The sequence below is a fragment of the Mustela nivalis genome (genome assembly GCF_964662115.1).
Source record: "Mustela nivalis genome assembly, chromosome: 8".
NCBI classification, from domain to species: domain Eukaryota; kingdom Metazoa; phylum Chordata; class Mammalia; order Carnivora; family Mustelidae; genus Mustela; species Mustela nivalis.
The window spans coordinates 58706253-58733706 of record NC_139027.1 but is presented as its reverse complement, the minus strand read 5'-3'; the positions used below and the strand labels follow the sequence as shown (position 1 = coordinate 58733706).

At 35.6% G+C, this 27454-nt stretch overlaps 1 protein-coding gene and 1 long non-coding RNA gene across 12 annotated transcripts in view; both read right to left on the bottom strand.

Moving 5' to 3' along the window:
- Positions 1-27454, bottom strand: part of WDPCP (WD repeat containing planar cell polarity effector) — a 506774-nt gene that overhangs the window by 87806 nt on the left and 391514 nt on the right. For all 11 annotated transcript variants that reach the window (XR_014315874.1, XM_082746657.1, XM_082746660.1 and 8 more), the window contains one exon: positions 11700-11862. Coding sequence is in view for 10 of the 11 variants with exons in the window: in XM_082746657.1 (XP_082602783.1) it covers positions 11700-11862 (163 nt within the window). In the remaining variant the exon portion in view is untranslated. The remainder of the gene's footprint in view (positions 1-11699; positions 11863-27454) is intronic.
- Positions 1-27454, bottom strand: part of LOC309872503 — an 857896-nt gene that overhangs the window by 452746 nt on the left and 377696 nt on the right. The gene's annotated exons all lie outside the window — the stretch shown is intronic.

Below are 27454 nucleotides of genomic sequence, written 5' to 3'. Positions count from 1 at the left end.
TTTCTGGAATTTCTAGAGAATAATCTACTTTCTTGCCTTTTTGAGCTTCTAGAGGCCACTCTGCATTCCTTGGCTCATGGCTCCTTTCCTCCATTTTCAGAGCTAGCAGTCAGTGGTAGGTTAAGCCTATCTCACCGTGAGTTACTGGACACTGTTTCTTCTGCCTTCCTCCAGCACACTTAAGGACCCTCTTTCACATTTAAGGATTACATTAGGCCCATCTAGATAATCTGGCATGAACTCCCTATTTTAGAGCCAGATGATTAGCAGACTACTTCTACCTGCTACCTTAATTCCCCTTTGCCAATTAATAATAACATATTTACACATTCTTGGGATTAGGATGTGGACATCTTTGGGAGGCCATTATTCTGCACACTACACACACTAATATCCTATATTGTCTTCTCACTGCAATTAAAACAAAGATCATACACACTGACATGGCCTACAGGCCCTATTAATTTATCATTTTCCATTCCCCTTTATAGTTTAGCTGTATTGGCTCTCTTTTACTCAAACCCCCCAAACTTATTTCTGTCATAGGGCCTTTGCATGTGCAGTTACCTTTCCCTGGAATCCACTGGCAATATACCACATCTTCACATAGATGACTCCTTGTTACTCAGCCCTTAACTCAAATAGTGCCTTCTCTAATCACCAACGTTTTTTGTATTTTTTCCTAGTACTTACCATTAACTGAATGACCTTTAGTTACATATTTTGCTTGTTTCTTATCTGTATATAATATTCCTTATATCTGTATATAAGATAATATTCCTCCCCCATGCATTTGAGAACTCAGAGTGCAGTGTTCCAACTGTGCATCAGGCATTGTGCTAAGGCTTAAAGAAATGATAGTATCTAAGAATCAGGATGGTTTTTGCCTTCATAGAGTTTATAGGTTAATGAGGAAGCAGTTATTAATCTAATAATCACATAAGAATAAAATTATAAGTGTGACAGTGTGATAAAGCTTTATAGTTAGGATGTTTTAGTATCTGGTAGGACTAGCTCCCCTCTCATACTGTCTTCTTTTTTTTGTTTTTCTATGTTAGCCTTAATAACACCATGTCTGACTAAATAAAAAAGTATGCTGGTCTTTTTATTGGGATTACATTAAATTTAGTTAATTTAATAATTTAGTACAATACATTAATTTAGAGAGAGCTGACATCTTTATGATATTGAGTCATCCTATTCGAGAAGAGGGGATATATTCCCATTTTCTCAAGCCCATTTTTATGTATGTCACAGTTTTTAAAATTTCCAACATGTGAATTTTGCATATTTGGTGTTTGGTTTATTCCTCAATATTTAATCTTTGTTGATAACATAAGTGGAGATTTCTTCTATCACTATATCCTCTAACTTGTTTGTGTATATGAAGACTGTTGTTCTTATACATTAATTTTACATTTTTCTACCTTACTATATTTTTAAAATATTTGATTATGTTTTATCATTGATTTCTTCGGGCTCTTCTGTTATATTGTCCTATCATTGCAAATGAAGATAGTTTTATTTCCTTACCAATTTTTATTCTCTAGTTCAAGGATTGGCAAACTTTTTCTGCAAAGTACCAGATAGTAAATTTTTAAGCTTTGAGGACCACAGGTCCCAATTACTATAGATGATAAATTAATGAAGGGGTATGGATGTACTAATAAAACTTTATTTATAAGAAGAGTCAGCAGGTTTGGACTTGGCCAGTGGGCCATGGTTTGCCCTTTGATCTAGTTGATTTATCTAATTGTAATGGCTAATAACTCTAGAACAGTGCTAAGTAGTAGCAGAGATAGTGGGTATTCTTGTCTTGTTTCTGATCTTGGCAGAAATGCTCTTAGTGATTCCCCATTAAATAAGATACTAGCTGGAGTGCCTGGGTAATGGACATTGGGGAGGGTACGTGCTATGTTGAAAAAAATAAATAATTTTTAAAAAAGATACTAGCATTAGGACTAAGTTATATATGTATATATAAAACTATATACGCATGTACGTATATATACTTATGTGAGAATATATCCTCAATTCCTATTTTCTTTAGTGTTTTTTTATCAGGAAGATGGTTGTATTTTGTAAAGGCATTTTCAGCATCTATAGAAATAATCATGTGATTTTTATTAACCATAGATCTATTAGTATGCAGTATGATCTCAATGGATTTGGTAACATTGAACCAACCTTGTAATGTCAGATAGATCTAGGGGTTGAATTTTACTTGGTAATCCTTATTATTTTTACATTGATATTTATGGGTACTATTCACTTGTAGTCATCATTTTTTTGTACTGTAGAAAGTTTTTCTTTAATTTTAATGTATTGGAACAGTTCATACAGCAAATTAAAATATCTGTCCTTTTAACAAGGCTTGGAGGTAGAATTCGCCAATCAAAACATCTGGACCTTTTTTCATATGGTACTTAAGAATTTTGTCTGTTTCTTTCATGGAAATTGGTCTGCTTCAGATTTCTAAATCTAATGGTGGTTATGTTTGGCGATTTGTAATTACCTAGGAAGTTTTCTTCTGCTTTTAAATGTATTTGCATGGAAATCTAGAAAGTGTTCTCTTATGATTAAAAAAAAAAAAATCTGTGGGCGCCTGGGTGGCTCAGTGGGTTAAGCCACTGCCTTCGGCTCAGGTCATGATCTCAGGGTCCTGGGATCGAGTCCCGCGTCGGGCTCTCTGCTCGGCAGGGGCCTGCTTCCTTCCCTTCCCCTCTCTCTGCCTGCCTCTCTTCCTACTGTGATCTCTGTCAAATAAATAAATAAAATCTTTAAAAAAAAAATCTGTTACAATGGTTAATTCCTTCCTCTGTGTGCCACTTCTTATTTTGTATATTTATGCTTTCTCTCTTTTTATCTTGAGCAAGTCAGTTTGATCAAGTCTATTTTCTTTTTTTCAAAAACATCTAGATTTAGTCAGGTCTATAATTTTTATTTTCATTTTTAAACTTCTACCTTAGGGGGTCAGTAAACTGTGGCCTGTCAGCTAGTCACTTCTTTGTATAAATAAAGTTTTACTGGATCACAGCCATGTTCATTCATTTCATGTATTACAAACAGCTACTTTTGTGCTGGAACAAGAGTTGAGTAATTGCAGGAAGGAACATGTGGCCCCACAAGCCTAAAATATTTACTCTCTACACATTTAGGAGAATTTCCTAACCTCCACTCTGCCTCGTTAATTTTTGCTTTTATCTTTATTATTTCCTTTCCTTTTACTTATTTTGCTTTAGTTTCTTGTTATTTTTCAGATTTTACACTGGAATTAGTTTATTTTGTTTTTTCATTTTCTCTGAATAAAGTGTTTAGTGATAGTACTTTTCTTCTAATTATTACTTTCAATACATCCCATAGATTGTGATATGCAGTTTCATTATAATTATTTTTTTTAAAAATTCACATTGTGTTTTCTTCTTTCATGCAAGAGTTGTTTAATAGAAGGCTTTAAAATTTCTAGGAGGATGGTCATTTTGTTTCTTGTTAAACATTTCTAGTTGTATTGCATTGTGATCACAGAGTATTTCTAATAGTTCTTTCTTATAGAACTTAGTGATATCCTTTTGGAACCTAATATAAGATCATTTATTTTTTTGACGAATATTTGGGGAAAAAATCTATTTTCTATTATCAGAGTGTAGAATTTGATAAATATCCATAATATCTACATTAGTCATATTGTTTAGGTGTTCTTTCTCCTTATTTTTTGCCTACTTAATCTATTTTATAATAAGAATAATGGGTTAAAGTCTCCTGTTATTAGTATCTATGTTTCCTTGCATTTCTATAGTTGTAACTTCATAGAGGTGGTTTCTGTGTTAACTGGTGCTTACATATTGGTTTTATCTTTGTTGCAAAATTTGGACATCAATATTTCATTTTGTTTTAATTAAATAATTTTTGTTTATTTATTTATTTATTTGACACAGAGAGAGAGAAATCACAAGTAGGCAGAGAGGCAAGCAGAGAGAGAGGGGTAAGTAGGTTCCCTGCTGAGCAGAGAACCTGATGCGGGGGCTCAATCCCAGGACCCTGAGATCATGACCTGAGCCACCTAGGCACCTCTGGAAGTCAGTATGTCTTTGTTAATATTTAATACTTGGGGGCTTGAATTCTGTTCATTCTATAACCAGGGTTTCTGTTGGTTTCTTAATTTCATTTGCCAAGGCTATCTTTTCTCATCTCTTTATTTTTAGCTTTTCTAGATCAATTTATTTTAGATATATCTCTTTAAAGATTTATTTATTTTAGCACAAATTGGGGGAGGAGCAGAGGGAGAGAATCTTCAAGCAGACTCCCTGCAGAGCATGGAACCTGAAGCTGGGCTCAGTCCCAGGACCCACGATATCATGACCTGAGCCAAAAACAATAGTCAGAAGCTCAACCGACTGACCCACCCAGGTGCCTCCTAGATGTCTCTCTTGTATACAGAATATACCTGGATCTTGGTTTGTGGGCATACGAAAAATCTTTTTCTATTAATAGATGAGGTAAATCTATTTATATTAATTGATATTGATATGACTGATGTTCTTGATGTCTCTATGAATATTTTATAATTATATGAATTTTATAATATTTGCTTATACTTCTTAAGTGGGTGTATTTCTTGGGAAGGTTTGTATTTTAGTTTTAGTGGTTATCTTTGTACTGATATCTTTTCTAATGCCCTTAGCCTCTTCTTAGTTAACCTTTAATTATCTGATGTATCAGTGTTTATTGTTGTCTTTTAACTTCCACCTATGTCTCTACAACAATCACAGCTTAGTCTACTTTTCTCTTTCATTTTGTTCCCCTCCCATTTTTTTAGTTGTATCATTTCTATTTAATACCTGCACATGTCTTCCACATTTACCTTTCTACTCCCCGTTTTTTTTTTAAGATTTATTTTTTTATTTGAGTGCATGCACAAATGTGTGTGTGAGTAGGGGGAGGAGAAAGGGAGAGAAAAAATCCTCAAGCAGACTCCGTACCCACTGTGGAACCCATTGTGGGGCTGGATCCCAGGACCTGAGCAAAAACCAAGAGTCTGTTGCTCAACAGAATGAGCCACCCAGGTGCCCCTCATTCTGGTCTTTTGTCTACACTTAAATGTATTAAAATGTTCAGAATTAGTTCTTTTGCTGAAGTTCTTCCAGTTATCTCATGATTGGATGAAGCTTTTCCTCTAGTATGTTCTCAAGAAGGGTTCATGGAAATTATTTTTCTTTAGCCTTGATACTTGAAGGAGAGCCTGGATAGATATGAAATCATTGGTTTACAATTCTTTTCATTGCATTTTAAAAAACTGTTGCTCTACTTTTGCCTTACCTTGTATTTTATTTTTGAAAAGTGTGATGCTTATTTAATTCTTCAGCATTTGATCTTTCTACAAGGAGGCCTTGCAGATTTTTAAAACTAATAATTGAAATCTAAGAATTTTGTTAATATATGTCTTCAAACTGATTTTTATAAGTTTTTCTCAGGCATTTGGTATAATTTTTGTTTTTAAGATTTTATTTATTTGAGAGAGAGAGAGAATGAGTGGGAGGGAGGGCAGAGGGAGAGGGAGAACCAGACTCCCCGCTGAGCCTGATGTGGGGCTCCATCCGAAGACCCTGGTTCATGACCTGAGCTGAAGGCAGATGCTTAACCGACTGAACCATCACCCAGGGACCTCTTGGTTTAATCTTTTGATATGTAAACCAAATCTTTTAAAAAATATTTCTTTCTGAAACATTTCCCTGGATTATAGTTTTAAATATTAATTCTGATTCCAGTGAATCAAATCGTACAGATGCTCTTACTTCTGCGCCTTATTTCTCTTTCCATTACTTTCTCCCTTGTCTTTTTTTCTTTATCTCCTTTTCATTGTCTTGTTTTCTGCCATTTTCAGTGCCTTTTATTAAATTTTAATTTGAATTTATTCACATTTGGGTGCCTTAAAATATTTCATTTTTAAGATATTTTTCTTTTCAAAGCCAAAGTTGGTGGCATCACAATTCCGGACTTCAAGCTCTATTACAAAGCTGTCATCATCAAGACAGCATGGTACTGGCACAAAAACAGACACATAGATCAATGGAACAGAATAGAGAGCCCAGAAATAGACCCTCAACTCTATGGTCAACTAATCTTTGACAAAGCAGGAAAGAATGTCCAATGGAAAAAAGACAGCCTCTTCAATAAATGGTGTTGGGAGAATTGGACAGCCACATGCAGAAAAATGAAATTGGACCATTTTCTTACACCACACACGAAAACAGACTCAAAATGGATGAAGGACCTCAATGTGAGAAAGGAATCCATCAAAATCCTTGAGGAGAACAGAGGCAGCAACCTCTTTGACCTCAGCCGCAGCAACATCTTCCTAGGAACAATCGCCAAAGGCAAGGGAAGGCAAGGGAAAGCAAGGGAAGGGCAAAAATGAACTACTGGGATTTCATCAAGATCAAAAGCTTTTGCACAGCAAAGGAAACAGTTAACAAAACCAAAAGACAACTGACAGAATGGGAGAAGATATTTGCAAACGACTTACCAGATAAAGGGCTAGGGTCCAAAATCTATAAAGAACTTAGCAAACTCAACACCCAAAGAACAAAGAATCCAATCAAGAAATGGGCAGAGGACATGAACAGACATTTCTGCAAAGAAGACATCACACAAGGGCACCTGGGTGGCTCAGTGGGTTGAGCCGCTGCCTTCGGCTCGGGTCGTGATCTCAGGGTCCTGGGATCGAGTCCCACATCGGGCTCTCTGCTTGGCGGGGAGCCTGTTTCCTCCTCTCTCTCTCTGCCTGCCTCTCTGCCTACTTGTGATCTCTCTCTGTCAAATAAATGGATAAAATCTTTAAGAAAAAAAAAAAAAAAGAAGACATCACACAAAAACAATCTGAGGGTTTTGAAGGGGCGGGGGATGGGAGGTCAGGCTACCAGGTGGTGGGTATTATAGAGGACACGGATTGCATGGAGCACTGGGTGTGGTGCAAAATAATGAATACTGTTATGCTGAAAATAAAAAATAAATTTAAAAAACTGTAAAAAAAATAAAAAAATAAAAGTTATATGCCAAAAAAAAAAAAAAAAAAAAAGACATCCAGATGGCCAACAGACACATGAAAAAGTGCTCCATATCACTCGGCATCAGGGAAATACAAATCAAAACCACAATGAGATATCACCTCACACCAGTCAGAATGGCTAAAATTAACAAGTCAGGAAATGACAGATGCTCGCGAGGATGTGGAGAAAGGGGAACCCTCCTACACTGTTGGTGGGAATGCAAGCTGGTGCAACCACTCTGGAAAACAGCATGGAGGTTCCTCAAAATGTTGAAAATAGAACTGCCCTATGACCCAGCAATTGCAGTACTGGGTATTTACTCTAAAGATACAAACGTAGTGATCCGAAGGGGCACGTGCACCCGAATGTTTATAGCAGCAATGTCCACAATAGCCCAACTATGGAAAGAACCTAGATGTCCATCAACAGATGAATGGATAAAGAATAGGTGGTATATATACACAATGGAATACTATGCAGCCATCAAAAGAAAAGAAATCTTGCCATTTGCGACAACGTGGATGGAACTAGAGCGTATCATGCTTAGCAAAATAAGTCAAGCAGAGAAAGACAACTATCATATGATCTCCCTGATATGAGGAAGTGGAGATGCAACATGGGGGGTTATGCGGGTAGGAGAAGAATCAATGAAACAAGATGGGATTGGGAGGGAGACAAACCATAAGTGACTCTTAATCTCACAAAACAAACTGAGGGTTGCTGGGGGGAGGGGGCCGGGAGAAGGGGGTGGGGTTATGGACATTGGGGAGGGTATGTGCTATGGTGAGTGCTGTGAAGTGTGTAAACCTGATGATTCACAGTCCTGTACCCTGGGGGGATAAAAATATATATTTATAAAAAAATAAAAAATTTTAAAAAAACGATATCTTTCTTTTCTTTCTTTCTTGAATGCAATGAACTTCCTCCTTTCCCACCCCCTCTTTGTTTTTGTCCTTCTAATTCAGAGTGGATTTCCATGTACCCAGCTGCTTGTTTGAATAAATTTAATTTTTCATGGAGTATTGTTAGAGTTTTCTCCTACTTCATGGTGGTTTTGTTGGGGGGGGGTGAGAATTTTTTTCAATTGATATACATTGGTGTCATTTTCTGTTTCTTTGAAGTAACTGTATATAAGTGTTCATCTTTTTCCTGCTTATTTTTGTGGTATTGGAATGCATTTTAGAAGATTCTAGTTCAATGGAGCCCTCAGTATGACTAAGTCTGGCACTTTGTTGTGTGAAGGTAGATAGAGACCACTGGAACAGAATGCCAAATTCAGAAATAAATCTTTACACCTATGGTAACTGATTTTTGACAAATGTATAAAGGTAACTGAATTTTCATGTAGAAAATAATGAACTTAGACACTTTATATCACATCATACATAAAAATTAACTCAAAATGGAATCAGTGTAAGAGCTAAAACTATAAAACTTCCAGAAGAAAACACAAGAGAAAATTTTGTGATTTTAAGTTAGAAAAAAATTTCCTCTATACAAAACAAAAGCATAGTCAATAAAAGAAATTATAACTACACCGGGTTTTACCAAACTTTGAAACTTTTGCACTTCAAAAGACATGATTAGGAAAATGAAAGGGCAAGCCACAAACTGGGAGAAAATATTTGCAAATCATATATTTGATTAAGGACTTAACAATTAAGAATATATAAAGAGGTCTTATAATTCAATAATAAGAGAACTTATTTTAAAAATGAACAAATTTTGGGATGCCTGGGTGGCTCAGTGGGTTAATGCCTCTGTCTTCAGCTCAGGTCATGATCCCAGAGTCCTGGGATCACGTCCCACATCGGGCTCTCTGCTCAGGAAGCAGGGAGCCTGCTTCCTCCTCTCCCTCTCTGTCTGTGTCTCTGCCTACTTGTGATCTCTGTCTGTTAAACAAAACAAACAAACAAACAAATAAATAAATAATTTAAAAAATAAAAATGAACAAATTTTGAATAGATGTTTCACCAAAAAAGATATACTAATGGCTAATAATCACATAAAAATGCTCAATATCATTAATCATTAGGAAAATGCAAATTAAAATCATAATGAGATACTATTCTATACCAGTAGAATGATTATAATAAAAAAGACAGTATCAGCCACAGGTAAAGATATGGAGAAACCAGAGCCCTCATACATTGCTGATGGGTATATACAATGTTGTCACTTTGGAAAACAATTTGGTAGTTTCTAAAAACTAACAAGATAAATATAAACTTAAAATATGATCCAGCAATTCCATTCCTAGATATCTACCCATGGGGAATGAAAACATTATGTCCCCTTGAAGACTGAAATGTGACTATTTATAACAATATTATTCATAATAGCCCAAATCTGGAAGTAATTAAAAATATCCAGCAGCTGGTGAGTAGATATTCAAAATGTGGTAGATCCCTACAATGGAATACTATTTAGAAATGAAAAAGGCATAAACTGTAGGCTACAACATGTATGAAACTAAGAAACCATAATGCTAAGTGAAAATAACCTGACACAAAAGACAACATATTGTCTGAGCTCATTTATATGAAGTTTCCAGACTATAAGATTTCATTTATATCAAATTCCTCTAGAGGCAGAAAGCAGACCAGTGACTGGTTCAGGCTGGAGGTTGGAATGGGAATGCATTGTAAGTTGGCACAGGGGAACTTTGCAGCAATGGAAATGTTCTAAAAACGCTGGGGTGGTAGTTGCATAACTTTATAAATTCAGCAAACATCATTGAATTGTATACTTACAAAGGGCAAATTTTATGGTGCATGTAAATTATACCCCAGTGAAATCATTTTTAAAAACGTATATAAAGAAGTAGGCTTCCTGGTAGTTGAAGATAATAGTGGCTGTCTTTCTTTCTACTTCCCAGTATTTCCTCTATAAATGATGTAGAACACAAGAAAAGAAACTACATAAAAGCCTCACTTTCAGCATGACTTGACAGAGAACTTCCAGACAACTGTAAATAAGATGGAAAAAATGCCAAATCCCAGTGTATGATGTCTGCTTCCTGGTGTTCTTGTAGATGAGAGCATGAACTATACCATGAAGTGTGAAGGGATAGTTTTTTTAAATCCACAGCTTCTGTGGTGGGGAGATGGATGGATGAAGAAGGGCAAAAAGGGAGAGGCACCTTCTGGCAGTTGGATGTGAAGAAAGAAAGAAGCAAAAGGGGGAAATTTAGGGTCCTACAAGATAAAAGGTCATACAACTCTATCAGGAATGTGTAGGGAGCTTAATTAGACCCTCTTTGATTCTCTTATTCCAGGATCTTCCTGTTAAATTTTTTTTGCCTAGACCCCATTCTGTCACTTGACCTAAGCAGACTAGTAGAGCTGTGGCTTTTTAGGTTCATTTCCTATCAGATTTGTTACTTTTACTTACAGTTAGTTTGCTGTTTTTATTGATAATGCTGCAGGCAGGGTTCTTCCACTCTAAGCTCCAAATCAAGTCAGCTGTTGTTTTTCACAGCCCATCCTACCTTAGTAGGACTAGAATGCTGAACTCGCTTGGGGGTCAAGAAAGGATGGGAGCAGCTCCAGAACATCAGATTTCCCCTTTATTGCTAGAAGTTCAGCATTTTTTCATGAATAAATGCTTATCAATCTGTTGTTTGCCCCTATTTGATTTACAGAGCTCTGAAATGGTAATTTTTGTCCAGTTTATAACTGTTTTCTGGGGAGAGGATTTACTAACCTCTAAACGCTGCCATACCTGGAAATTCTGCTCCTTTATTTACCTTTAATCAAACTATGTAGTTTAAGGCATTTTCTTCAAGGATATTATAAGTATATATGTATAACTGATATGAAATTCTTATGATATATATAAAAAATATGGCCTTTTCACAATTATTGCATGTAGTTGGGTTCCCTAAAAGCAGACATGTAAACTGCAGAACAGGGGCCAAATCCTGGCCACTGCCTGTTTTTGTAAATAAAGTTTTATTATAACAAAGCCACTCTCATTTATTTATGTATTTTCTGTGGCTGCTTTCATACCACAGTAGCAGAGTTGAGGATTGTGATAAAGTCTATATGATCCACAGAGCCAAATATCTGGTGCTTTACACAAAAAGTATGCTGACCTTTGCGTCAGAGCAAATTATAATGGTAACTAACATAATTACCATTATAAATAATATTACTTTGTTTAGTATTTTTATTTCACATTTATCCTGCTTTTCTTAACAACCTATATATTCAGCTAGATAGATATGAAATTATGATTTATCAGATTTCAGGAACTAATGACAAAGTTGCATAATTATGATCATATGAATTACAACCTAAATATACTAAACATACTAAATATACTAAAATATTTTAATCTAATAATCTAACAATTCTAAAATTTAACAACAGAATAAAAATAGACTTTGATATGTTATAGTAATTTCATGTTCATCTTGGCCTGGAATAACATTCACTCTAACAATATTCTGTTTACACTGAATTCTTCCTCCATCATACCTGCTCTCACATGACCAAATTACTGCAAAGTCACCATCATGAGAAAATGCATATTTTTTTCTTTGACATTTTGAAATATTCTTGCTTAAGTATTAGTTTGCTTTTAAACAGGGAATATTTGTTTAGTACTAAATATTTTGTGGAGCACTTTTCTCAGTTCAATGTATCTTACCTATTAGAGAAGACATTCACTGTTCTTTGTTGAATAATATGTTTCTGAATTGAACAAAAGGGAGGAAGGTCATCTGGAAATGTGTCTTCTCCTTGAGGATCTAAAGACAGGCCAACAAAAGCTTCATTTAGCTTATCTCCTCTGTCCAAAGGCCCCAGGAGTTCTGTTAAAAAATGATTGAGATATGAATAAAAATCAAGTAAAATTTCTGCTAACTCCTTTGTAAGTATGATTACAGGTAAACTTCTGCACAGCCTGATGAAACTTTTTAAAAATTTGTCAGTTAACTATATAGTGTGAATCTTGTAGTCCTAGTCCCTGTATGACTTCTGTCATTCTGACACTTAGCTCAACCAGGAGAATTTGGTAACTAAATAATTAGTGTTTTTAAGTTCACATTTTAAGTTTAAAAATCCATTCATAACTTTCCCATAGTGTTTTTTCTTTCTTTTTTTTTTTTAAGATTTTATTTATTTGACAGAAAGATGGTGAGAGAGGGAACACAAGCAGGGGGAGTGCAAGAGGGAGAAACAGGTTTCCTGCAGAGCAGGGAGCCAGACACGGGACTCAATCCCAGGACCTGAGGATCATGACCTGAGCCAAAGACAGATGCTTAATGACTGAGCCACCCGCCACCCCCATTCATAGTGTTTTATCCAGCATTTTATTAATCAAATATTTTTTGTTTTTGTTAACCAACTACTGGAATACTTTATTATATTATAAAATGAAGAGAAGTAAATTATTTTATTTCCCACATATAGAACACAATTTGAAAGCAAAAAAGGAAAGTATCTTTTACAGGAATGTATTTTTTCCAATATTTACTCATTTTAATTGGAATTTTAAAGTATGTAGAGAGTTTGCTATTCCCACATCATACCGATGTACAGAGCAAACTTTTTAAAATTGGCAGCTTAGGGCATTATTTAGAAAAACTGTGAAACATGTTGAAGTTGTGAAATATATATTTAAAGAAACATAAGTTTTATTAAACGTAAGTTTTATTAAATTTATTAGGACCACACTGTGTGTGTGTGTTTACCCTGTTAACCATTTTTTAAGTGTGCAGTACAGTAGTATTAAGTATATTCATCTTATTGTACAAAAGATCTCCAAAATTTTTTTCTGCTTATAAAATTGATACTGTACACCCATTAAACAGCTCCCCATTTATTTCTCTTTCCCTTCCTCTAGCCCTGGTAACCACCATTTTGCTTTCTGTTTCTATAAATCTGACTACTTTGGATACTTCACTTAAGTGTTTCATGTAGTGTTTGCATTTATGTGACTGGCATATTTCCCTCTGCAGAATGTCTTCAAGGTTCATCCATGTTTTAGGATTTCCCTCCTTTTTAAAGGCTGAATGATATTCCACCATATGTATATACCACATTTTGCTTATCCATTTGTCCATGCATGGAAATTTGGATTGCTTCCAGCTTCTGGCTATTGTGAATAATTCTGTTACAAAGATGGGTGTGCAAATATCTTTCTGATACCCTGATTATACTTCCTTTGGATATATACCTGTAAGTGGGGTTGCTGGATTATATGTAAGTTTTGTTTTTAATTTCTTAAATTAATTTCTTTAGTTAAGTTTTATTTAAGTAATCTCTACACCCAGTGTGGGGCTCAAACTCATGACTCCCGGATAAAGAGTCACATGCTCCTCTGACTGAGCCAGCCAGATGCCCCAACTGTTTTTAATTAATGAACCACCATGTTGTCTTCTTTGTGGTTGCACCATTTCACAGTCCTACCAAAAGTGCTCCAATTTTTCCACAACTTTGCCAACACTTGTCATTTTCTTTTTTTTTTTTTAATTAGAGCCATCCTAATGGGTGTGAGTTGATACCTCATTACAGTCTTGCATTTCTTGCATACATATTTGCATAATCTTGCATACAGATTTGCATTTCCATAATTATTGGTGATGTTGAACATATTTTCATGTCCTTATTGGCCATTTGTTTATCTTCATCGGTGAAATATCTATTCAGGTCCCTTTGCCCATTTTTGAATCAGGTTGTTTGATTCTCGTTGTTGAGTTTTAGGAGTACTTTATATTAATATTATTAATCCCTTATCAGACATATGATTTTCAGGTATTTTCTCCCATTTCATAGGCTGCCTTTTCATTCTGTTGATAGTGTCCTTTCATGAATAAAAGTTTTACATTTTTACTCTTGTTGCCTATACTTCTGGTATCCTCTCCAAGTAAACATTGCCAAATTCAATGTCATGAAGCTTTTCCCCCTTTTTGCTCCCTAAACTTTTGTAGTTTAAGTCTTACGTTTAGGTCTTTGATCCATTTTGAGTTAATTTTCATATATAGTACAAGTTAAGGGTCCAACTTCATTTTTAAAAATATAGATATCCAGTTTTCCAAGCACCATTTGTTGAAAAGATTTTCCTTTTCCTCACCAAATGGACTTGGTACCCTTGTTGAAAATCATTTGGCCATATATGTAAAGGTTTATTTCTGGTCTATTTTATTCCATCAGTCTATATGTCTGTTTTAATGCCAGTACTATAATGTTTTTATTGCTGTAACTTTGGAGTAAGTTTTGAAGAGAGGATGTGTGAGTTCTTCAGGTTTATTCTTTATCAAAACTATTTGATTCTTCAGGGTCTCTTTGAGATTCCAAATGAATTTTAGGTGGGTTTTTCTCTTTTTGTAAAATATGTCATTGGGATTTTGATAAGAATTACATTGAATCCATAGATTCCTTTGGGATGTATGGGCATTTTAAAAATAAATCCTACAATCCATGAACAAAAGGGATGCTTTTTTTCACTTAGTGCTGTGTTTATTTTCTTTCTGCAGTGTTTTCTATTTTCCAGTGTACAAGTCTTTTACCTCAGGTTTATTCCTAAGATTTTTAATTTTTTTGATGCTCTTGTAAATGGAATTCTTTTTAAAATTTTCTTTACAAATTGTTCACTTAATTTTTTAAAAGTTTGTATTTAAATTCAAGTTAGTTAACATACAGTGTAATATTAGTTTTAGGTATACTATACAGTGATTCAACACTTGCACACAACACCCAGTACTCATCACAGCAAGCACACTCCTTAATCCCCATTTTACCTATCCCCCTATCTACCTCTCCTCTGGCAATCATCAGTTTCTTCTCTATAATTAAGAGTCTGTTTCTGATTTGGATGCCTTTTATTTATTTTATTTCCCAATTGTGCTGGCTGGTATTTCTAATACTATGTTGAAAAGAAATAGAGAAAGAGGGCATCTTTGTCTTGTTCGTGATTATAGAGGAAAAGCTTTCAGTTTTTCAATATTGACTATGATGTTAGCTGTGGGATTATAATAATTTTAGTTTGGTCTTTTTAGGTCAAGGTAATTTCCTTCTAGAGTTAATTTATTGAGTTTCTATCATGAAAGGGTATTGAGTTTTGCTAAATGCCTTTTCTGTATCAATTGAGAAATACATAGTTTCCTGTCCTTTATTCTGTTAATGTGGTGTATTACATCAATTTACTTTTGTAGGTTGAACTGTTCTTACATTTCAGAAATAAATTACTTGAAGTATAGTCTTTTTAATATGCTGCTGAATTTGGTTTACTAGTATTTTGTTAAGAATTTTGCATCAACATTTATCAGAGATAGTGGTCTATTCTTTAGTGTCTTTGGCTTTGGTATTAGGGTGCTAGAAAGTGGAGAAGGGACATCAAAGTACCCTGAATTGAGAAGGCACTTTGAGACAGGAAAACAAAGGAGGTGACTCCTTACAGTTTACACAGAGTTCTATTAAGGGTAACTTATTGATGGGGGGAGATCAGGTGGAAGATGATCCATGGCAACTGCACAGTTATTTTCCACAAAATCCAGACGGTAGTCCACAGATTTTATTAGAGCAAGGGGCCACAAATGACAGTGCAGTGAGATTAAAGTGTTCACACACACCACAAAGGGTTTGCATGCACCTAATTGATGGCTAAACTTTAATTAGATTCTATGGCACCACCTGTGTGTCAGGAGGGGAAAAGACTATGTTATTGCTGACAGACTCATGGGAGGCCAGAACATGCCTCCCCCTATCCTGACCTTGGCAGGCTTTCTAAGGTATGTGTATTAATCTCTAAGGGGCCTGGAATATGTACCCCAAGAGAGGTCTTTGGGCGAACATGAACAAGATGGTGGGCCAAAGGTGAAATCAGTATTGTCAGCACTCCTACATAGAGTAATGATGGCTTCATAGAACGAGTTTGGGATGTTGTTTTCTGTTTAGTTTTAGTACAAGTTTGAGGAGGATTGGTGTTAATTCTTCTTTTAATGTGTAGTAGAATTTCCCTTGAAGTCATCAAATCCTAGACTTTTCTTTTTGATTTATCCATTTCTAGAATTTTTCCATTCCTTCTATGTTTTACAATTTGTAGGCATGTGATTGTTCATAATACACCTAAAATACTTTTTATTTCTGTGGTATTGGTTGTAGCAGCCCCTTTCACTTTAGAATCATTCCTTTTTTATTTTTTCTTCCATAATCTAGCTAATGACTTGTCAATTTTTGTTGAAGTTAAAAAAAAAAACCAAAAAAACCATAAACAAAAAACCTCTTAGTTTCCTTGGTCTTTTCTATTGTTTTTTTCTGGTCTCCATTTCATTTATTTGATCTTTGTTATTTCCTTCCTTCTGTTAACTTGGGGCTTAGATCTTCTTTTTCAGTTCCTGAGGTGTAAAGTTAAGTTTTGATCTGAGATCTTTCCCCTTTTTTAATGTAAACATTTACTGATATAAACTTCTCTCTTAGCACTGCTTTTGCAGCATCCCATAAATTTGGGTATGTTGTGTTTTCATTTTCATCTGTGTCAAGATATTTTCTTTACTTTTTTTTTAAATATTAATTTAGTTATTTTCAGCATAACAGTATTCATTATTTTTTCACCACACCCAGTGCTCCATGCAATCCGTGCCCTCTATAATACCCACCACCTGGTACCCCAACCTACCACCCCCCCGCCACTTCAAACCCCTCAGATTGTTTTTCAGAGTCCATAGTCTCTCATAATTCACCTCCCCTTCCAATTTACCCCAACTCCCTTCCTCTCTAACTCCCCATGTCTTCCATGCTATTTGTTATGCTCCACAAATAAGTGAAACCATATGATAATTGACTCTCTCTGCTTGACTTATTTCACTCAGCATAATCTCTTCCAGTCCCGTCCATGTTGCTACAAAAGTTGGGTATTCATCCTTTCTGATGGAGGCATAATACTCCATAGTGTATATGGACCACATTTTCCTTATCCATTCATCCGTTGAAGGGCAGCTTGGTTCTTTCCATAGTTTGGCGACCGTGGCCATTGCTGCTATAAACATTGGGGGTACAGATGGCCCTTCTTTTCACGACATCTGTATCTTTGGGGTAAATACCCAGTAGTGCAATTGCAGGGTCATAGGGAAGTTCTATTTTTAATTTCTTGAGAAATCTCCACACTGTTCTCCAAAGAGGCTGCACCAACCTGCATTCTCACCAACAGTGGAAGAGGGTTCCCCTTTCTCCACACCCCCTCCCACACATGTTGTTTCCTGTCTTGTTAATTTTGGCCATTCTAACTGGTGTAAGGTGATATCTCAATGTGGTTTTAATTTGAATCTCCCTGATGGCTAGTGATGATGAACATTTTTTCATGTGTCTGATAGCCATTTGTATGTCTTGATTGGAGAAGCATCTGTTCATATCTTCTACCCATTTTTTGATATGATTGCCTGTTTTGTGTGTGTTGAGTTTGAGGAGTTCATTATAGATCCTGGATATCAAGATATTTTCTAATTTCCCTTGTGATTTCTTCCTTGTCCTATTGGTTATTTAAAAGTGTGTAGTTTAATCTCCATGTCTTGCTGGTTAATTTTATGTGTCAACTTTACTGAGCTAAGGGGTGCCTGAATAGGCAATAAAACATTATTTTGGGGTATGTCTGTGAATGGGTTTAGGAAGCAATTAACATTTGAATCAGTAGACTAAGTAAAGAAGTCTACTTCACCAGTGTGGACAGTTATCTTCCAGTCTATTCAAGACCCAAACAGAACAAAAAGTCAGAGAAAGGATGAATTGTACCTCTCTCTTCTTGAACTGGTACATCCATCTTCTCCTGCCTTCTGATATTGGAACTCCTGGTTCATGGGCCTTTAGACTTTGGGACTTGTACCAATGGTACGCAACCCCATTCCCCTCCATTCTACTTCCCTCTCCACCATTCTCAAGCCTTTGGCCCCATACTGGGAGTTATACCATTGGCTCTTCTGTTCTCAGGCCTCACACTTGGATTGAATTATACCACCAGCTTTCTTGGTTCTAAGCTTGCAGATGGCATATTGGGGGACTTCTCAATCTCCACAATCATGTGAGCCAATTCTCATAATAAATGCCTCATATATGTATGCATGTATGTATGTATTTATCTATTCTATTTGTGCTGTTTCTCTGACAAATCCTAATGTATGTATATTTATAGATTTTTCAGTTTTCCTTCTGCTGTTGATTTCTAGTTTTATTCCATTGTATTAAGAACAGATAACTTTATGATTTCAGTCTTCTTTTTAAAAAATATTTTATTTATTTATTTGACAAAGAGATCAGGAGTAGGCAGAGAGAGAGAGAGGAGGAAGCAGGCTCCCTGCCGAGCAGAGAGCCTGATATGAGCAGAGCGCCTGATGCAGGGCTTGATCCCAGGACCCTGAGATCATGACCTGGGCTGTAGGCAGAGGCTTTAACCCACTGAGCCACCCAGGCGCCCCTGATTTCAGTCTTCTTAATATTGTTAAGACTTGGGTGTTTTTGCCCGATTTAAGATCTGTCCAGTGGAATGTTCCATGTGCACTTGAGAAGGATATATTTTACTTATTGTGTCAGTGTTCTGCATATGTCTGTTAGGTCCACTTGGTGTATAGTACTGCTCGAATCCTTTCTTTCTGATCTTCTGCCTGGTTGTTCTTCTATTATTGAAAGAAGGGTATTGAAGTCTCCCACTATTATTCTGTTACTCTCTATTTCTCCTATCAATTCTGTCAGTGTTTGTTAAATAGAAATTTATAATTGTTATATCCTCTTTGTGAGTTGTTCTCTTTATCATTATATAATATACTTCTTTGTCTCTTGTGACAATTTTTGCCTCAAAATCTGTTTGTCTGATACTAGACAACTTTGTTGTCCTATCATTTGTACAGAATACCTTTTCCGTCCTTCACTTTCAGCCTATTGTTGGATCATGTTTTTTTTTTTTTTTTAAAGATTTTATTTATTTGTCAGAGAGAGAGAGAGATATCACAAGTAGGCAGAGAGGCATGCAGAGACAGAGGGAGAAGCAGGTTCCCTGCCGAGCAAGGAGCCCGATGCGGGACTCGATCCCAGGACCCTGGGATCATGACCTGAGCCGAAGGCAGCTGCTTAACCAACTGAGCCACCCAGGCGTCCCTGGATCGTGTTTTTTTAATCTACTCAGCCAGTCTATGTCTTTTGACTTCGGATTTTAATCCATTTACATTTAGACTAATTACTGATACAGAAGGACGTACCATTGCCATTTTGTTACTTCTTTTCTAATTTCTTACAGCTTTTGTCTTTTATTTCCCTTACTGCATTTTTTTTCCTTTGTGGGTGTTTTTGTTTGTTTGTTTGTTTGTTTGTTTTTTTGGTAGTGAATGCTGATACACTGCAATTTCTTTCTCATTTCCTTTTTTTTGTGTAGTCTATAGTATTTCTTGTATAATTTTGATTATATAAAATATCCTAAAAGTTAAAAAATCTATTTTAAACTGATAAATTTAATTTCATACAAACACCTTAGTCCTTTACAGTTTTGTCCCCCCAATTTGTTATTGTTAAAAAACATATCTTTATATATTGTATACCTATTAACATAGATTTACAGGGTTTTTTTTTTAATCTTTTATATGCTACATAGGAATTGAAAGTAGATTATGCAACAATAGTACGGATTCTATATTTGTTCATGTGTTTAGCTTTCTTTATTGGGTAACCTAATACTTTCATATGACTTCATGTTGCTGTCTAGCATTTTTCTGGTTCCATTTGCAGAATTCTAGCATTTTTTTTTTTGTATGGCAGATTAGTGGTACTGACTTTCTTCAGCTTTTATTTGGGAAGATCTTGATTTCTTCTTCAGTTTCAAGGCACATTTTTATAGGACACAGTAATCTTGGTTGATAGTTTTTTTCTTCTAGCACTTTTAGTATATTATCCTGTTCTCTTGCAATCTGCAAGGTTTCTGCTGAGAAATCTGATCATCTTACTGAGGCTTCTCTGTACATGATGAGTCATTTTTTCTTGCTGTTTTCAAGATTCTCTTTGACTTTAACAGTTTGGTTATAATGTAGGTTTCTTTGTGCTTTTGTTAGTTGGAATTCATTGAGTTCTTGAGTATGTTTTCATTTCTTTCCTTAGATTTGGGACATTTTCAGCTATTATTTTGTTCAAATGAGCTTTCTGTCTTTTCTTTTTTCTTTCTGGGGTTCCTATAATGCATATAGTGGCCTCTTTGATGGTGTTCCATAAGTCTCTTACGCTCTATCATTCTTTTCTTCATTCTTTTTTCTTTTTGTTCCTCTGACTCAATGATTTCAAATGACCTGTGTTCAAGCTTGCCAGTTCTTTCTTCTGCCTGATGAAGTCTGTTTTTGAACTCCTTTGGTGAATTTTTCAGTTTGATTATTGTATTTTTGATCTGCAGAATTTGTGTTTTGTTTTATTTTTATATTTTCTATCTCTTCACAGATACTCTCATTTGTTTATGCATTGTTTTCCTCATTTGTGTAATTATCTATATTCTCCCTAAGGTTACTGGTCATCATGGTAATTACTTTAAGTTCTTAGGAACTTTATACATATGCATTTCTTTAATTTTAATTTCTGGGCTTGTTTTTAATCCTTTGATCAGACCACGTTTCCCTGTTTCTTTGTATGTCTGTGATCTTTTCTCAAGATTTTGTCATTTGTACAAATAGCCATTTTTCCTAGTCTTTATGGACTGGTTTTGTTGAGGGAAAGATCATTACAAAATGGACTAGCTAGAGGTTCTGGGGCCTCTCAGACCTTTTCTGATGTGTCTTTTTTGAGGTTGTGTGTGTGCTTTTATTTTAGTATATATGGGTGCTTTTGACTGTTTTGATTTCTCATTCTCCCCTCCCCCATCAGTTTTCTATTTCGGTTTCTATTTCTGTTAAATTCCTCTGCCTGTATTTTCTTTTTCTGCCTAGTGTCTGCCTACATGACTGCAGAGCCTCTGCTGTTCCATTGCACCAAGGCCCTCACCTGGTCTCTAACCTGATAAGTAGACTATACTGCATCTCATCAACACTCTGAGCTAGGAAGGACAGAAATCAGTTCCTTCTGCAGGTCCCAGAGAAGCCAGACACTGTACTTAAGTTCCACTCTATTTCTTCTGTCTCAAGGGAGGGACTGGTTCCTGGGTGGTATTCTTCCTATTGTAACACACTGCCTGAGGAGAGGGGCATTGTATAGGGTGAGCAAAATGCAATGAACTTTTTCCTTCTTTTTGGAAACCACCCCTTTTCTTGTTTATGTATTGGTGTGGGTCCTATAGCCCCCTAACTAGTCTCTAAAGTTCTCACAAAGCTATATTGTTCTTTATATTGCTTTTAAGTTGGTGTCTCCGTGGAGCAGGGGCCTGAAGCCTCCTATCTTTCTAAAATCACTTCTTCCACAGTGATGTCACTAGTTTCCACAAAATGTGTGTAAAACTGTAACATGTAAAAACTAAATGCTTTAACACAGATAAAGATGATTGCATTTATCCTCACATTGAGTCCTTTTCCCAATTGTTATTGTTACCAGTTTTTGTCATGTCTATTACAAAATACATATGGTTTGGATTCCAGTAATTGTCAGTAATAAATTCTTCTTAGAGATCTATTAGTATTAAGGAAAAAAAATGTTTGTAGGGAGTGTTTTAATCAGCAAACTTATTTTCTAGAATACCATTACATGTGCCATTTTTACTCTTTGCTATTCACAAACCTGAAATGAGAATGTATAAATGTCAATAAATGGAGTTCTCAGGTGGTTCCATTTTCAAATGTGAAAGTAAGCTTCGGTTATTCATATAAGCAAACTTTTGTTGAGAGTCTGCTCTATGCAAGTTGCTACTGATAGGGGATATAAACATGAAGAGAAAGTAATCCCTGTCCTTGATAGGCTTAGAGTTTGATAGCAGGATAGGGAAAATGGTCAGAAGAAATAAAGATTAACAACATAGAGGCAGAGAAGAAAAGTTCTTGGAAGATACTAAAAGGCTTCTTTGTAGCAGCAAATGATTATTGTTGCAGTTCGGGGAAATGTCAGCAGAAGGGAAGAACAGTAAAAATTAATTTAACAGTGTCTTTATTCTGAAGTTAACTATTTTAAGTCAGATGGTCTTAGATTATAGTTATACTAGTGTGGCTTTACTTAAAAATATAATATTGAGCTTACTAAATTTCTGGGAAGGTTGTAGGCATGACTAGTAGTTTGGTGCCACCTCGTAAACAAAGCATAACGTCTTAAATTAGCAAATTATAGAGGCAGAATTTTGCAGTAAAGCCAGAGGATAGGATAGGGAGAGGTTATAGCCTTAGTGATCTATTACTTTTATAGTCATATATTTTTGTTCCGTAGGCAGAGAGCAGAAGAGTTTGGGTTAAAGTTCACTGAATTGGTTAACTTGTGTGTTTGCCAGAAAGCAGAAATTATCTAGAATTTTATTTCGTTTTTCTAGAGCAGATTTTAAACTGGTAGTCCATATGCCCAAATCAGTTTCTAGATGTATACATGTATGTAATTATCTTCTAAGAACAAAGCTTATTTAAAAGAAAAAAAAAACCTAATACTTACAAGATTATGTCTGGGGACTTTCTAAATTGTTTAAAAGATCAGTATGAAGAATTTTTGTAAACAGTTCTTACTTGGTCCGTGTCCTTTTAACTTAAAAGGTTTTACAGTATAATTGGTCTGTAAATATCAGAATTTTCTTTATCTTGTGCAATGTACACAAAGAAGCCGTCAAATGGCTTACCTTGTACTTACCAACTTGTTTATTTTTATGCCTCCAAAAAGCTGTATTTTTTTACAAGAGCAGCTGCTACTTTGTAAATATTTTAATGGCTTCTGTTAAGTAGAGCTGTCAGTTTAACAAACAATGTCATAAAAGATTTTCATTCTTCCATGTATTGCATATCTTGAAATGTGTATACCCTGAAAATCTTTGGGAGATTTTAGACTGGAATGGATGTCTCCTTTGAAGGCGCAAAGCCAACAAAAGGAGACAGATTTAAAGAACAGTGTATAAGATAATCAAGGAAACAGTGCCATTTATTTCAGAAGACAAATGCATGACAGCAGTAAGCTAAGTAAGTAAGATGTGTAGCACACATCTCCTTTTTTGAACTCAACTGCAAATTTAAACACTGTTCAAATTAATAATCTGACTCAGGCAATATGATAATTACTGACCATTATCTGGGTTTTATTCTTGGCCATGCCATCTGATCTTGAGCAGATTACCTAACTTTTCAGATTGTTGGTAAGGGTTTCAGAAATGCGCATCTCGTATACTGTTGATTGTATATTGTTGTAAATCAACACTTAAAGGAAATTTGGCAGTATGCATAAAAATTATTTCTCTTTTTGGTCTAGAAATACTGTCCCTTCAAATTTATCCTAAACACTAGCATAATGTCTACAAAGATATTTACAAGGATATTTTTATTTATGCCAGCTTATTATTTAAATATTACCCCCTTCCCCACACACACACCTTATCATGGAATTTCAACATGTCTGAAACCAAAGAGAACAGTATAATGAATCCTTAGCTAGTTCTCCATCATCTAGCTTCAGCAATTATCAGTTATGGTCAATCTTATTTCTTCTCAATCCTTTACCACTTCCACACACTACTCTCTGGAATAATTAAAGCAAATCCTAGACAGATTATTTTATTGAAATATTTTATATTGTATCTCTTAAAAGATAAGTAATTCCCCCTTTTAATTTTTTATTGAAGTATAATTAATATATTAGTTACTGGTGTACAAACCTATGCATTTACTCAGTGCTTATCAAGATAAGTGTACTCTTAATCTACTCTTTTTTACCCATTGCCCCATTTACCTCTTCTCTGGCAACCACCAGTTCATTCTGTGTATTTAAGAGTTTTCTTTTTTGTTGTTGTTGTTGATTTGTTTCTTAAATTATACATATGAGTGCACTCATATGGTATTTATCTTTCTCTGACTCATTTCACTTAGTATCATACTCCTAGGTTCATCTATGTTGTTGTAAATGGCAAGATTTCATTCTTTTTTTTTTTTTACAGAATAATATTTTTATGTGTGTTTATACACTTTACATCTCCTTTATCTACTCATTATAATTATAGACACTTTGTTTCCATATATTGCCTATTGTAAGTAATGCTGTAATAAATATAGGGGTGCATATATCTTTTTGCAATAGTGTTTTCATTTTAGTAGATACATAGTAGAAATATTAGATTGTACGCTATTTCTATTTTTAATTTTTAAAAGGTTTTATTTATGTGTGAGAGAGAAAGAGATAGCAAGAGAGAGCATGACTGGGTGGAAGAGGGAGAAGCAGGCTCCTCACTGAGCAGGGAGCCCAATGTGGAGCTCGACTAGGACCCTGGGATCATGACCTGAGCCGAAGGCAGATGCTTAAAAGGCCGAGCTACCCAGTTGCCCCTATTTTTAATTTCTTGAGGAATCTCTATACTTTTCCACAGTGGCTGCACCAATTTGCATTCCCATCAACAGTACACAAGGGTTCCTTTTTCTCCACATCCTCTCCAACATGTTACTTCTTGTCTTTTTGATTTTTGACATTCTGGTGGTGTGAGGTGGTATGTATATCTTTGTGGTTTCAGTTTGATGATTAGTTATGCTGAGCATCTTTTCATTTGTCAGTTGGCCAGCTATATGACTTCTTTGGAAAAATTTCTATTCAGCTGTCCAGATTTCAATTGAATTACTTGGGGGCAAAGTTAAGATGTATAACTTCTAACTTCTTTATATATTTTTTGTTATTAACCCTTATCAGATATGTCATTTGCAAATATCTTCTCCCATTCAGTAGGCTGTCTTTTTGTTTTGTGGATGGTTTCCTTCACTGTACAGAAGGTTTTCATTTTGGTACAGTTCAGCAAAAGTAATTTTCCTTTTGCTTCCCTTGCCAGAGGAGACCTATCTAGAAAAATGTTTCTGTGGCCAATGTAAAAGATATTACTGCCTATATATTCTCACAGGAGTTTTATGATTTCAGGTCTCCAATTTAGGTCTTTCATTCATTTTGAGTTTATGTATGGCTTAAGAAAGTGGTCCGTTTCCATTCTTTTATATTTAGCTGTCCAGTTTTCCCAACACTTTGTTGAAGAGACTGTCTTTTCCCCATTGTATATTCTTGCCTCCTTTGTCATAGATGATCTTACTATAAAAGTATGAGTTTATTTCTGGACTCTCTATTCATTTCCATAGATCTGCATTGTCTGTTATTATGCCAGTATCATACTGCTTTGATTCCCATAGCTTTATAGTATATCCTGAAATTTGGGATTGTATACCTCCAGCTTTATTCTTTTCTTCTCGAGAACACTTTGGCTATTTGAAGTCTTTTGTGGTTCCATACAAATTTTAGGATTATTTGTCCTAGTTCTGTGAAAAATGTTGTTGATGATATTTGATAGGGATTGCATTGAAACTGTAGCTTATTGGGGTAGGGTTTTTTTAAACGTTTTTTAAAACTTTTTTTGAGAGAGAGTGACAGCAAATGGGGGGTGGGTGAGAGGGGCAGAGGAAAGATAGAATCTTAAGTAGGCTCCATGCCCAGCACAGAGTCTGAAGAGGGGCTTGATTTCATGACCTGGGATCATGACCTGAGCTGAAATCAAGAGTCTTAATTGACTGAGCCAACCAGGCATTCCTAGATTGCTTTGGGTAGTATGGACATTTTAACAATACTGGTTTTTCCAGTCCATGGGCATGGAATATTTTTCCATTTGTTCTGTTATCCTGTTTGATGCTTGGTTTAGTTTCTCTTTCATTAAAAATAGATACTACATCATTAGTTAATACTGATATTGTCAGTTTAAGTTCAGGTCTCCAGTGATTTTTCTTTTTCATCAGTGTTACTGTACTTATATCACCATTCTCTTATGTTGAAAATCCTAGTTCTTAATACTATCACTATCATTTGCTTTATTCTATACCACACGTGTGACTCTTGGATTCTCAATAATACTGCCACTGATCTGATTATAAAACAGTTAAGGATTTTTTTGAAAGACTATTTTTATCCTTGGGTATACCTATTTGAGTTGTAAAGTTAAAAATACTGTATTTTTCCCATTCTGTCAGTTGTCTTTTGATTTTGTTAACTGTTTCCTTTGCTTCGCAAAAGCTTTTGATCTTGATGAAATCCCAATAGTTCATTTTTGCCCTTGCTTCTTGCCTTTGGCGATGTTCCTAGGAAGATGTTGCTGCGGCTGAGGTCGAAGAGGTTGCTGCCTGTGTTCTCCTCAAGGATTTTGATGGATTCCTTTCGCACATTGAGGTCCTTCATCCATTTTGAGTCTATTTTTGTGTGTGGTGTAAGGAAATGGTCCAATTTCATTTTTCTGCGTGTGGCTGTCCAATTTTCCCAACACCATTTATTGAAGAGGCTATCTTTTTTCCATTGGACATTCTTTCCTGCTTTGTCAAAGATTAGTAGACCGTAGAGTTGAGGGTCTATTTCTGAGCTCTCTATTCTGTTCCATTGATCTAGGTGTCTGTTTTTGTGCCAGTACCATGCTGTCTTGATGATGACAGCTTTGTAATAGAGCTTGAAGTCCGGGATTGTGATGCCACCAACTTTGGCTTTCTTTTTCAATATTCCTTTGGCTATTCGAGGTCTTTTCTGGTTCCATATAAATTTTAGGATTATTTGTTCCATTTCTTTGAAAAAGATGGATGGTACTGACAGATGCTGGCGAGGATGCGGAGAAAGGGGAACCCTCCTACACTGTTGGTGGGAATGCAAGCTGGTGCAATCACTCTGGAAAACAGCATGGAGGTTCCTCAAAATGTTGAAAATAGAACTGCCCTATGACCCAGCAATTGCACTACTGGGTATTTACCCTAAAGATACAAACGTAGTGATCCAAAGGGGCACGTGCACCCGAATGTTTATAGCAGCAATGTCCACAATAGCCAAACTAGGGAAAGAACCTAGATGTCCATCAACAGATGAATGGATCAAGAAGATGTGGTATATAAACACAATGGAATACTATGCAGCCATCAAAAGAAATGAAATCTTGCCATTTGCGACAACATGGACGGAACTAGAGCGTATCATGCTTAGCGAAATAAGTCAAGCAGAGAAAGACAACTATCATATGATCTCCCTGATATGAGGAAGTGGTGATGCAACATGGGGGCTTAAGTGGGTAGGAGAAGAATCAATGAAACAAGATGGGATTGGGAAGGAGAAAAACCATAAGTGCCTCTTAATCTCACAAAACAAACTGAGGGTTGCTGGGGGGAGGGGGGTTGGGAGAAGGGGGGTGGGATTATGGACCTTGGGGAGGGTATGTGCTATGGTGAATGCTTTGAAGTGTGTAAACCTGGCAATTCACAGACCTGTATCCCTGGGGATAAAAATATATGTTTATAAAAAATAAAAGATTAAAAAATACTGTTATTTTTAAAAGTCACTTGTAAT